Source organism: Triticum urartu, unplaced genomic scaffold, assembly GCF_003073215.2.
Source record: "Triticum urartu cultivar G1812 unplaced genomic scaffold, Tu2.1 TuUngrouped_contig_6665, whole genome shotgun sequence".
Taxonomy (NCBI): Eukaryota; Viridiplantae; Streptophyta; class Magnoliopsida; order Poales; family Poaceae; genus Triticum; species Triticum urartu.
Window position 1 is genome coordinate 1 of NW_024117445.1, and position 11,789 is coordinate 11,789.

General features: G+C 44.5%; 3 protein-coding genes across 3 annotated transcripts; 1 reads left to right on the forward strand and 2 right to left on the reverse strand.

Moving 5' to 3' along the window:
- Positions 1-5: 5 nt before the first annotated feature.
- LOC125530932 (probable ribosomal protein S11, mitochondrial) lies at positions 6-767 on the forward strand (the record flags this gene model as incomplete). Its single annotated transcript, XM_048695347.1, has 1 exon — positions 6-767. A coding segment is annotated over one exon (543 nt), but the record flags the coding sequence as incomplete, so codon positions are not given.
- Positions 768-1,351: 584 nt separating this feature from the next.
- On the reverse strand, positions 1,352-4,343 carry LOC125530931. Its single transcript, XM_048695346.1, has 5 exons — positions 4,121-4,343; positions 3,479-3,613; positions 2,403-3,356; positions 2,147-2,302; positions 1,352-2,012 (listed from the first exon to the last, which is right to left on the reverse strand). Exons 2-5 carry the CDS (start codon positions 3,584-3,586, stop codon positions 1,677-1,679), a joined length of 1,554 nt encoding a protein of 517 aa, XP_048551303.1. The 5' UTR covers positions 3,587-3,613; positions 4,121-4,343; the 3' UTR covers positions 1,352-1,676.
- A 2,102-nt stretch (positions 4,344-6,445) lies between these two features.
- LOC125530930 lies at positions 6,446-10,584 on the reverse strand. The gene is made up of 5 exons (XM_048695345.1): positions 10,375-10,584; positions 8,095-8,271; positions 7,474-7,992; positions 7,033-7,287; positions 6,446-6,805 (listed from the first exon to the last, which is right to left on the reverse strand). The coding sequence occupies exons 1-5, from the start codon at positions 10,582-10,584 to the stop codon at positions 6,446-6,448; spliced, it is 1,521 nt and encodes a 506-aa protein (XP_048551302.1).
- Positions 10,585-11,789: the final 1,205 nt, after the last annotated feature.

The window sequence follows — 11,789 nt, forward strand, 5'->3', positions numbered from 1 at the left end:
CAGCCGGTGATGGCAGGATGGGTGGAGTTGGATTCACAGTCGGTGATAGCAGGATGGGCGGAATTGGATTCACAGCCGGTGGTGCCAGGATGGGTGGAAACGGATTCACAGCTGGTGGCAGGTCGGGCCGGTTTAACATGGAAATGCTGCGGCCAGCAGGGGCTCCGCGAGTAAAGAGGGACGTTCTCCACGTCACGCTCAAGGGGAAGAAGACCTTTGTGACGGTGACGGACGTCAAGGGGAACAGGAAGGCTGGGGCTTCCGCTGGCTGCTTGGAGGATCGAAAGGGGCGGTCTCGTCTTGCTCGGTATGCTGGTGAAGCTACAGGGGAACACATGGGGCGAGTCGCCAGCAAGATTGGCCTAAAGTCGGTCGTCGTGAAGGTGAAAGGATACTCCTTTTTCAGGAAGAAGAAGAAGGTGATCATGGGCTTCGCGGACGGTTTCCGGGGCGAAAGAGTGAGAACCCCGTCTCCTATCATGTACGTCCATGACGTGACCCAGCTCGCGCATAATGGATGCCGGCTGCCCAAAAAGGTAAGGAAGTAAGACTGATAATAGCCCCCAGCAAGAAGTGCGGAGATCAATATCCTGTCCCAAGGAGAAACAAATTAAGAACGATATGTATGTATCGACAGGTTTTGTAATAATGTCATGAGCCTGGAAGTATTTATGAATACTTATTAGACAGTCTTAGATTGGCTCTTGTAAGACAAACATTTTTGTCATTTCCTGTAATGTTGCTGAAGTGATGGATTTGTTTTGATATGGCATGGTTGCATTGCATGCAGTTCCCTCTCCTTTTGTGGAGCTCCTATATAGTTACAGCACTGCAAGTGTATGTGTTGAGAAGCTGCTAATTTCTTGTTTTTCAAGAAGTGAAAAAGTTTGAAGTCTTAAGTAATTTGGAAGGGTTGCATCCCTCTTCCACATTAAGATAATGTTCTGCTTTAATGGTTGGCTCTGTCCCCGTATTTTTCTTTTTTTATCCGACAAGAAAATATTCTGAGTTTTTTATAAAATTAAACTTTGTCTGCGATTCTTTCAAGCAAGACAAAATTCAAACTCTGTAGGCCAAAATATGCAGAACTCCCTTCATATTCCCTCTTCTCCTCTCACTAAAATTTATCTGTTGAGATCCCTTTTGCAGTTAATTAGAAGGGTGAATTAGTGGGTGGTTATTTAGAACTTAACTACTAGAATCTCTATGTAGTTAGAAGGAGTGACTTCTCTGATTTTGAAGGTTCAGAGAAGAATGTAATATTGTGAAGGAACTGGGGGAAGATTAGTTGCAGCAAGGAAAACATATAATAGGATGTAATCTTGACAGTATCATACACAGACCATGCATGTAATAGGATGAATGATTCCATGATTTTATTAATGACAGTGTACCACATATATATCACTCAAAATTGCTACCAACTGCTTATGTTCATAATAGCAACGCCGAAAAAGAAGAAAGCATAGTTAACCCAGATTGCAACCAAAATGCTCACAACACTGAATTTTGGTGCACACACTACTGCATCCAATCATTCGGCTTGTACATGAATGCTTCCCTTCTGAGTATTATTATAAATCTTCATTAAGCTCCCGATCGATCCTTTTTCCACCAAGCCCATTCCATCCATCGTTGGCATATATAAATAGCATCTCCAGCCCCAGCATTGTACTTCACAAAATGGTGACGATATGACGGAACTCCTCACTGCCAAGGATTTGCTCTGCAAACATCCTATTCTGATCGACGTGGTAATGGTCCCCCTCGATACTACCAGCCTTGCTGACTGAATAGATATCATCAGTGTGAAGAGTCTCGGCATACGCCACTGGATCTACCACCATACATTCAAGTGCAGTAGCATTCCCAAGGATGTAGAGCGCCAGCTCGGCTAGCCCCAATACATCACAAAATCCAGACATGTGGACTCTCTTCAGGTGATGATGCAGAGGCCCTTGCACAGCCGTCACCATCCTCATAGTAGGAGGGCAAAATCTATCACGACCAACCTGCACACACATATATCCGTTAATTTTACTATAAATATTCTTCAGGGGGGCAGGGGTTAAACAGAAGCAACAGACATAACTATCCTAATTAATGTGTTGAATTTTTTTTCATAATCAACAGTTAAATTACTTACATGCAGTTCTAATTCTTCTAAGAGAGGTGATAATTGCAAAAGATGAATAAACCCTATTGCCCAACTATCATCATATGGATCCCACCCGATCTCAAGGTTCATGTTCAGATGCCTCAAATTGATGAAGCTAGTCTGGTTTTCACCGAATCTTAGCACCTGGAAGAGAAACAGTGCACGGATACAAAATTAATAATTAAACTTTGTGATAGCAAAATTTTAAATAAAGTAAAACAAAGCACTTCTTTCTAGAGCAGACCTGGTCCAAATTCAAAAGTAGAAATAGTTTTTGCACATGAGGAAGAGCAAGCTCGGTGAAGGTGAAGGCCAAGTCATCAAAATCATAATCATTGAACTCTTGAGTCCTCATGTTTGATACAAAGGTTGCCTCCGACAACCTCAAGCAATCACTGAGCACAATTTGTGCGAGATCTTCGTCGAACTCAAATTTGGTAAGATTTGGAGCATGCAACTCTAACATTTCCAGTTCAGACCGGCGCACACGCAGGTACTGCAGCCTGCACAGTTCCTGCCCTATGCGTAAACTTGACAAGGGGGAGCACCACTCTATGTCTATATGCTCGAGAAGAGCACAACTTAGCAACAGGCGCTGGAGATCACCTCCACTGATGGACACCGTTTTTAGTGTGAGTTTCCTAAGGTTTGTGATACCGCAGAAACTGGGGGGCAGCTTTAACCATACATAGCCCAGAACAAGAGATGTGACACAAGAGCCGCTTGGGCCGCTCAGCTTGCACAGCGGGAAAACATCCTTGTACTGGTCACATCCAGGGCCAGCGCAATCGATATCAAACGTGAAATCGAAAGCAATGTACTTGGCCCTTGACGCAATGGAAAAGTTAACCCATCTATCAATGTGATACTTATGCTTTCTGCGGAGACCAAATTCGATAGCAAACTTGTCCAGCGTAGTCGTAGTTGTAGTGGAAGTAGACCACAGTGGGCGCAATACACTGTCCACATTGACGATGAATTCAGCAGTCCAGGATGCTCGTTTAGTATCCGTGTCTCTAATGATGGCATCAATGGTTTTGGTGAAGTCCGGATCTGGGTCAGTACTGATGCCAAAGGTGTCTTTGGTGAAGACCAGATCTGGGTGGCATATCCGCTGCTGTCTCCATTCACCAGAAAGCGTGCTCATCCTCACGACATCCTTGATTGACAACCGTGACAGTATGTCGCGCAAAACGTCCTGTAATGAGCACGAGAAGTCAAGTTGTGGCACCAATTCAACAGCCACGCTCCCCTTGCTAAGACTCTGCTTTTTAAAAGAGTCGGTAATACCCGACGTAAATAAGGCGTTGAGATCCTTACATAGGGTAGAAGTTGAAGCTGAATCTCTGCCACCTTAGGTTTCTCCACCCTACTGAAACCAGCGCTTTTGTTTTCGATCGAAAGTTCTTGGCTGCTCTGTTTCTCCATCAGAGTGGATCCGATAGATAGATCGATCTGCGTGGCAGCAAAGAAGAAGTACAAACCAGATAAATCTCACGGTGAATTGTTTCAGAAAGCAATCGTTATCATTGGTTTCGGCAAGCATCGTTATCATTGATATCAGAGAGGAACCGTGATCATGAATCTGGCCGACTCAACTCTGTTCTAGGACAAAACAGGTAACATAATTTGGCAACAAACTTGTATCAGGTATCTTACATCACAGGATTTTCCTCTTCATTTTTGTAACTATATCTTACATTATAGGTTAATAGCCTTGGCTGGGAGAAGAATATAAATTAACCAGTAACCTGAAGTAACTTCATGTTTAAAATCAGCCTGAAGGAACAATGGGGATCGCTCATGTGAACATTCAAAAATTTGACAAGGGGATCGTAGGATCGGGATTGGAACTGGATAATAATTAACAAAGATCCTAGCCTCCATTCAGAAATCACCACACCAGATGAGGAATTGAGGAACGCGCCCATCAATTCTTAACAGGGATTAGAACTGAGGTACCTATGGATGGAGTAGCGGCGACGGAGAAGGGAGCGCGAACAGGGAAGAACCTCTCCCAACGGGATCGCCGGAGCAAGGGAAAATCCCGCCGGCGAACACGCAGGAGCTCACCACCGCGCCATTAATCGCCTGGATCGAAGGTCGCCGCCGCGCTAACCCTAGCGGTGCTGGCAGCCGGGACGAAGAGGGAGAGAGATTAATCTGGGCCGCACATCTCAAATCCAACGTGGGCTATGTTCTCCCAACCTTTATCTCTGAGCAATTCTTGTTTCCAGTTTTTTCTTGTTTCAGATTTTTCTTTACCGTTCTTCCAAAATAAAGGCTATTTTTAGGCGGCTGCCACGCGGCATACAACTGATAATTAAGAGTTATAGCTGCCTTCATCACCGTCAGATGTGGACGTTCAATTGGCCTCCCCCATCGCAACACCGGTCGTGTTGGAAACCAATTGCAGCACTAACCATGTTGTGAACCCCACTCGTCATGCTGCGAGCCCCATCATTCGCTTTGAAGCATCCGCCGCCGACCATGAGAGCTCCTCTCTTCCTCATGTTCGCTTGGGGGATCGTAGGCCACAAAGTTGGGCATCTAGCTTGTGGGAGAGAGACGCATCCATGACAGCTTCTACAAAGGTGGGAGAAGCCCTCATCAGAGAGGATTCTAGAGGAGGGATCTAATGAAGAAGAGAGATAGGAGCAGAGACCACTGCACCTTATAGCACTGGTGACGGCGATAGCTTGCAACATCAATGGCCACAACTTTGCGAGTTGTGGGGGAGCAACCGAGAGGGGTTCGATGTTCAATTTGGATGGAGCAGTCGAGCTGTGAGGAGGAGGAAGACGAGGGAAGAGATAAGGTTGAGGGTGTTTGTGGTGAATATGTGTCCAACGAAGGTGTTTGTGGAGCAGTCGACATGTTCAACAGTTAGGTGTGGCTGAGATGGATGTGTAGCCACACGAGGAAGGATAGAGTTCGGAATGATGATATACGAGATAGAGTTGGGGTAGCACCAATTGAAGAGAAGCTTGTCCAACATCGTCTGAGATTGTTTGGGAATATTCAGCGAATCAGTGCAGGCCTCCAGAAGCTCCAGTGCATAGCAGACGGCTAAAGCGTGCGGTGAATGTCAAGAGAGGTCGGGGTAGACCGATTTTGACATGGGAGGAGTCCATTAAAAGAGACCTGAAGGACTGGATTATCACCAAAGAACTAGCTATGGCACAGGGGTGCGTGAAAAGCTTGCTATCCATGTGACGGAGCAATGAGTTGGTCGCGAGATCTTATGGGTTTCACCTCTAGTGATCTACCTCAACTTATTTGGGACCAAAGGCTTTGTTGTTGTTTTTTGTATTTAGAAACGGAGGGAGTAGAATTCTACAATCGAGGGTGCCACATTTCAGGATGTCAAGCTCGCATCTGTTGTTGGCTTACCACACGGGAACATAGTGCATCACTTCTTTTGACTGCACAACATCGGATCCATGTGTCTCTCATCTTGTGGGGTGCCTAGTCTGTGCCATTTGGGGTTCATGGTGTGGGGCCACCATCACTATTGTCACAAGCAAAACTAGGGTTAGATAGTCCGGCCCGATAACCCAAACCTAAAAGCATTACTTTTGAGCCGGGAATGGGCTCCAGTAATTTTATATTCTCAAAAAGATCAAACTAGGATTTTAACAAAATGTAGGCATAATATTGTATTTTATATTCCCAGAAAGATTAAACTAATACGTTTCAATATTCTCTTCTCCCCCACACCTCCATTTTCTTCTCAAATTTCTCCATTAAAAAATTTGAGTGGTTAAAAGGGGTTGAATTAGTAATTGGGAGGGCATACCCTAATTAAAATCTCTACTGGTGTTAGAAGGGGTGGCTTCTTTGATTTTGTTGGTTCTGAATTGTGGTAATACAAAGAATTGATGTTAGATCAATTGTAGGTAGAAAGCACTCACAGCGATTGCTCGATATTGGTTAATTACCCAATTTTATTATCAAAAGAGTATACCACATACCATAGTTCGTTACACAGTGGATAATAATTGCCTAGTTTGAGGCTTCTGCTTATACAACCGAATTTCAGAACTCCAAACCCAGCCTAACCGAGGGCGCGATCAAAATACAAAAAGAACTACTGTATTCTTGAGGACATACTAATGCTACTTGTCTGTAATCAATCAGCTTGTGCATGCCTGTCTTCTGAGCATTTCTTAAAGGGTTCAGGAATGGATCTCAAAAGGGAAGGGAAGGAAGCTCCCGATCTATTTTCCAGCACGCCGATTTCCTCATCCACATTTGTAGATAGGATCTCCAGTTCTTGCATAGTACTCATAAAATGGTGAGGACGCGACAAAACTCCTCTTTGTCAAGGTTATTTTTTGCAAACATCCTCTTCTTGCTGACGTATTTCCGAGTCCCATCGGTTGGAAAAACAATATCTTCACTGCTACCGCCATTGCTGACCGAACAGAAACGTTCGATCAACGCATTATCCATCATCCCTGCCACAGGATCTACTACCATACGTTGAAGCACAGTAGCATTCCTAAGGATGTAGAGCGCCAGCTCGGCTAGCCCCAATACATCACAAAATCCAGACATGTAGACACTCTTGAGATGACGATGCGGAGGCCCTTGCGTCGCTAACACTGTCCTCGGATTTTCTGAGCAAAATCTATCATGATCCATCTGCACGGGCATATATCCATTAATTTCAATATACATCTTTGTTCGAGTGGGCAGAACACGCAGGAAAATACCATAATTAAGAGTGACCACTTACATGCAGTTCCAGTTCTTCTAAGAGAGGTGCTAATTCCAAGAGATTAACAACGCCCATAACCCAGGCACCTGAATGCAAATGTCATATAGGCGAAATTGAAGAATGAAATAAAGAGCTAGTTTCTAGAGCATACCTGATTAACAGTCAAAAGTAGAAGTAGTGTGTGCACATGAGGAAGCGCAGTTGGAAGCTCAGTGAAGATATAATCCAGAACATCATCATAACCGTCGAGTACTCTCAAGTTCGACACAAAAATTGCCTCTGACAACTTTGAAGATTGAGTGAGCACAGTTTGCATCGGATGGTCATCAAACTCAAATTTGGTAAGATTTGGAGCATGCAAATCTATCATGTCCAGTTCACAATGCGAACACGCAGGTACTGCAACCTGCACAGTTTCTGTCCTATGCGTAAACTTGACAAGGAGTCGCACCGCTCTATGTTTATACTCTCAAGAAGGGCACAACTTAGCAACAGGCACCGGAGATCATCATCACTAATGGACACCGTATTTAGTGTGAGTTTCCTAAGGTTTATGATGCCACTGAAACTGGGGGGGCAGCTTTAACAATACATAGCCCAGAACAAGAGATGTGACACAAGAGCCGTTTGGGCCACTGAGCCTGCACATCGGGAAAACATACTTGTACTGGTCACATCCAGGGCCAAAGAAATTGACATCAAACGTGAAATCAAAAGCAATGTGTTTGGCCCTTGACGCAATGGAAAAGCTAACCCATCTATCAATGTGATACTTGTGCATTCTGCGAAGGCCAAATTCGACAGCAAACTTGTCCAGTGTAGTCGTAGTTGTAGTACAAGTAGACCACAGTGGGTGCAATACACTGTCCACATTGGTGATGAATTCAGCAGCCCAGGATGCTCGTTTAGTATCCATGTCTTTAATGATGCTAAAGAAGTCTTTGGAGACCAGATCTGGGTTAGTATTCGTGTCTGTACTGATGCCAAAGGTGTGTTTGGTGAAGACCAGTTCTGGGTGGCATATCCGTAGCAGTTTCCATTCAAGAGAAAGTGTGCTCATCCTTACGACATCTTTGATCGACAACCGTGACAGTATGTCGCGCAGAACGTCCTGTAATGAGCATAAGCAGTCAAGTTGTGGCACAAGTTCAACAGTCACGCTCCCCTTGCTAAGATTGTGATTTTTAAATAAATAAGGAGTTTCGATCCTTACATAGGGTAGAAGTTGAAGCTCCACTGTTGCCAGCTTCGGTTTTTGAACCCTACTGAAACCCGCGACGTTGCTTTCGCTCAAAAGTTCTTGGCTGCTTTGTTTGTCCATCTGAGCGGATCCGATAGATAGATGCATCTGCGTGGCAGCAAACAAGAAGTGCAAACTAGATAAAGCCGACTGTCAATTTTTTCAGCAAGCATCGTTATCACTGATTTCTGCAAGCATCACTATCATTGGTTTGATATTTGAGCAAGCAATCGTGACCGTGAATCCCGCCAACCCAACTCTGTTCTATGACAAAACAGAGAACATAATTTGGCAAAAACTTGTATCAAGTATCTTACATTACAGGACTTATCTTTTCATTTATGTAACTCTATCTTGCATTACAGGTTACCTGAGGCCAAATTTCGTGTTTTGACCCTTTTTGCAAACAAAATCGGGATCTGACCCCAGTTCGGAAAAATTTCGGGATCTGACCCTTTTGCCTACCGCCAGAGGGCCTGGCGGTAGGGTTGCGTGTCCTACCGCCGTACCCTACGGCGGTAGGCCCTTTGCCAGCGGCCTGCGGACGTTGGGGACTCCTCTTCCCCACTCTTCTTCTTCCCCGTGCTCAGCTCCTCTTCCCCCTCTCTCCCCCTCACAAACCCCCCCCCTAGATCCACTCCATTTGCTTGGGATTTCATCGGTGGATCCGGAGCATTTTCATCACCCAAGGTGGCTCTCTCATTTCCCCTCATTTTGATTGGTTGATATCTTTGTTTACTTTGTATTTGCTCATTTGATTGCAAACCCTAGCTCATCATTTTAGTGTGGTCTAATCAATTACTATGATCCATTTAGGTTTATGTTTGTGATTTCCTTATGTATGATGTGCTTAGAATTGCTTGTAGAAAAGTTTGTGTGCCTAGATCTAGTGCTAATCTTAATGTACATAATGAGGATTAGGTTAGGCTTAAGAAAGCAATTAAAGCTAAGTTACTTTAATAGCAACTTTTCGAATTGTAGGATGGCACCGTTCGTTTTCTTTGAAACTTCTGCTGAGGCGGCGGCGAACCGTGAACGCGAATTGATTGAGGAAAAGATGAACTTGTGGATCGAAGCCATTGATGCGTTGAATGCGGAGTGTAGGGCCTTTTCATATAATTATTTCAATAAAGACCGTTCCGAAAATTTTATAACCAAAAAGGAGAGGCTGATGAAGAAGCTCAAGACGGCGGCAACGGCTGTTCGAAGAAAGGTTTCAAAGAGGCTTGGAGGAAGAGCGGCGTCAAAAAGCAGGGATGGGGGGGGAGCAAACGCGAGGAGGAGAAGGCACGCCAAGCGAAGCTTGCTCGTGAGGAGGAGAGGGCAAGAAAGCTTGCAAGAGCTCGCAAGGCACAAGAGGAGGATGAGGCACGTGACAGGAAGGGGAAATGGCCCCGTATGACTCAGTAAAGCCTTCGCTTCGGTGGACTCGTCATGTAACCGGATGAAGCCATGCCAAATTTATCATGAACTATGTAGTACTAAGGCAAAAAGCCATGTGTCGTCAACTTGTCGTGAATGAATTTGCCATTTGTATTGAATTTGGTGTGAAGATGTTTGCAATGTGTTGTGAATGAATTTAGTTTGTTACTATATTCTGGGATTTGTCATGATTTTTATTGAAAAACTGTTGTGCTGGGAAGAGAACTGGGATAGAACAGAACAGAGTGCTCTGTTTTCGGAGTTACAACCCTACCGCCAGAGGCCATGGCGGTAGGGTGCTGGACCCTACCGCCAGGTTGCATGGCGGTAGGGGGGGGGCAAAGTTTCTGTGACGAAGAAAACAAAACCGTTGGCAGTAGGACCAGACCCTACCGCCACAGGCCATGGCGGTAGGGTCTGGTCACTCCTCTCCCCTGTTTCGCCCCATATGTGTCGAATGCTAGCATAATATACCCAATTCTATCAAATATTAGAATGATCATCTCGCAAGCACATACATAACTCAACTCAACATAGTTCATTACATTCACGAATAACAAATGTTCAAACTTATTAAAACATGACCCGGTTCGGATGACATCGTTTGAAACTAATAACTCATGCTCAACGACACATTTTCTAAACAGGTAACATATTTCTCATACTTATCAGACGTTCAATTTGATCGTCACGCGCTTGATTACGCTTCAGTTGAAAGTCTGTGGATCCTGCCCAATGACCCAACACACCATTCGTTTCACGGAACCAAGACCATGCAGCACGACGAGCGGGATTCTCTGACACGCCCTGTTTGATTGCCCATCCTATGACCTGCCCGGGTTTCCTCAAGTCCATCTCACGGAATTCTTCTTTGCTTGCAGTGAACGCAATCTCAACTGCCAAAGCGTGTCTGCAAGCATATTCCCGGTCTTGCAGCTGATCAAGCATCCTCTCTTTCTCCTTCACAAGCTTTCGGAATGCTTTTTTCTCCTTAGCATCAGAAGGTTCCTCGATAAAGTGATACTTGCTGAAATCCTTCATGGTCGCATTTGCCTCATCACAACTCTTCAACCATGCTTCACATTCCTTCTTCAAGCAACGGTGTCGCTCCGCCATGATCTTTTGACACGCTAAGTTCATAGTCATGGATCGACTGTCCATCCTACATGAATATACGGGTTTAAGATGACATAAACAAAAACATAAAATAAATTAAGTAGAGTACAACACTTGGTTACTTGATAGGACATTCAACACTAAGTTCTTAATGAGTTCAAATGTTAAGGGTACAAGTCATAGTAGTTCAAACGACGACCAAGCATAGGGTACATGTCATTACAGTCCAAATGACAAAGATTACATAGCCTCATGCAATTCTATGCGGCGTACGGTCCCGGGTTGCAACAAATAACATCATTTCTTTCTTTGACCCATGCCCAACGAGATGCCCGGTTCTCATCCGACGAGAATGGTTGGCGAACTAACCAATCAATGACCTGACCATGATTGCCCATGTCTATCTCAGCATATTCTGCCGTTGTCGCACACAACGTAATTTGCATTGCAAGATCACGCCTACAATTTTTTTCCGCCGTCTTGAGCTTCTTCATCAGCCTCTCCTTTTTGGTTATAAAATTTTCGGAACGGTCTTTATTGAAATAATTATATGAAAAGGCCCTACACTCTGCATTCAACGCATCAATGACTTTGATCCACAAATTCATCTTTTCCTCAATCAATTCGCGTTCACAGTTCGCCGCCGCCTCAGCAGAAGTTTCAAAGAAAACGAACGGTGCCATCCTACAATTCGAAAAGTTGCTATTAAAGTAACTTAGCTTTAATTGCTTTCTTAAGCCTAACCTAATCCTCATTATGTACATTAAGATTAGCACTAGATCTAGGCACACAAACTTTTCTACAAGCAATTCTAAGCACATCATACATAAGGAAATCACAAACATAAACCTAAATGGATCATAGTAATTGACTAGACCCACACTAAAATGATGAGCTAGGGTTTGCAATCAAATGAGCAAATGCAAAGTAAACAAAGATATCAACCAATCAAAATGAGGGGAAATGAGAGAGCCACCTTGGGTGATGAAAATGCTCCGGATCCACCGATGAAATCCCAAGCAAATGGAGTGGATCTAGGGGGGGGGTTTGTGAGGGGGAGAGAGGGGGAAGAGGAGCTGAGCACGGGGAAGAAGAAGAGTGGGAGAGAGGAGTGGTGGGGGGGGGGCGAC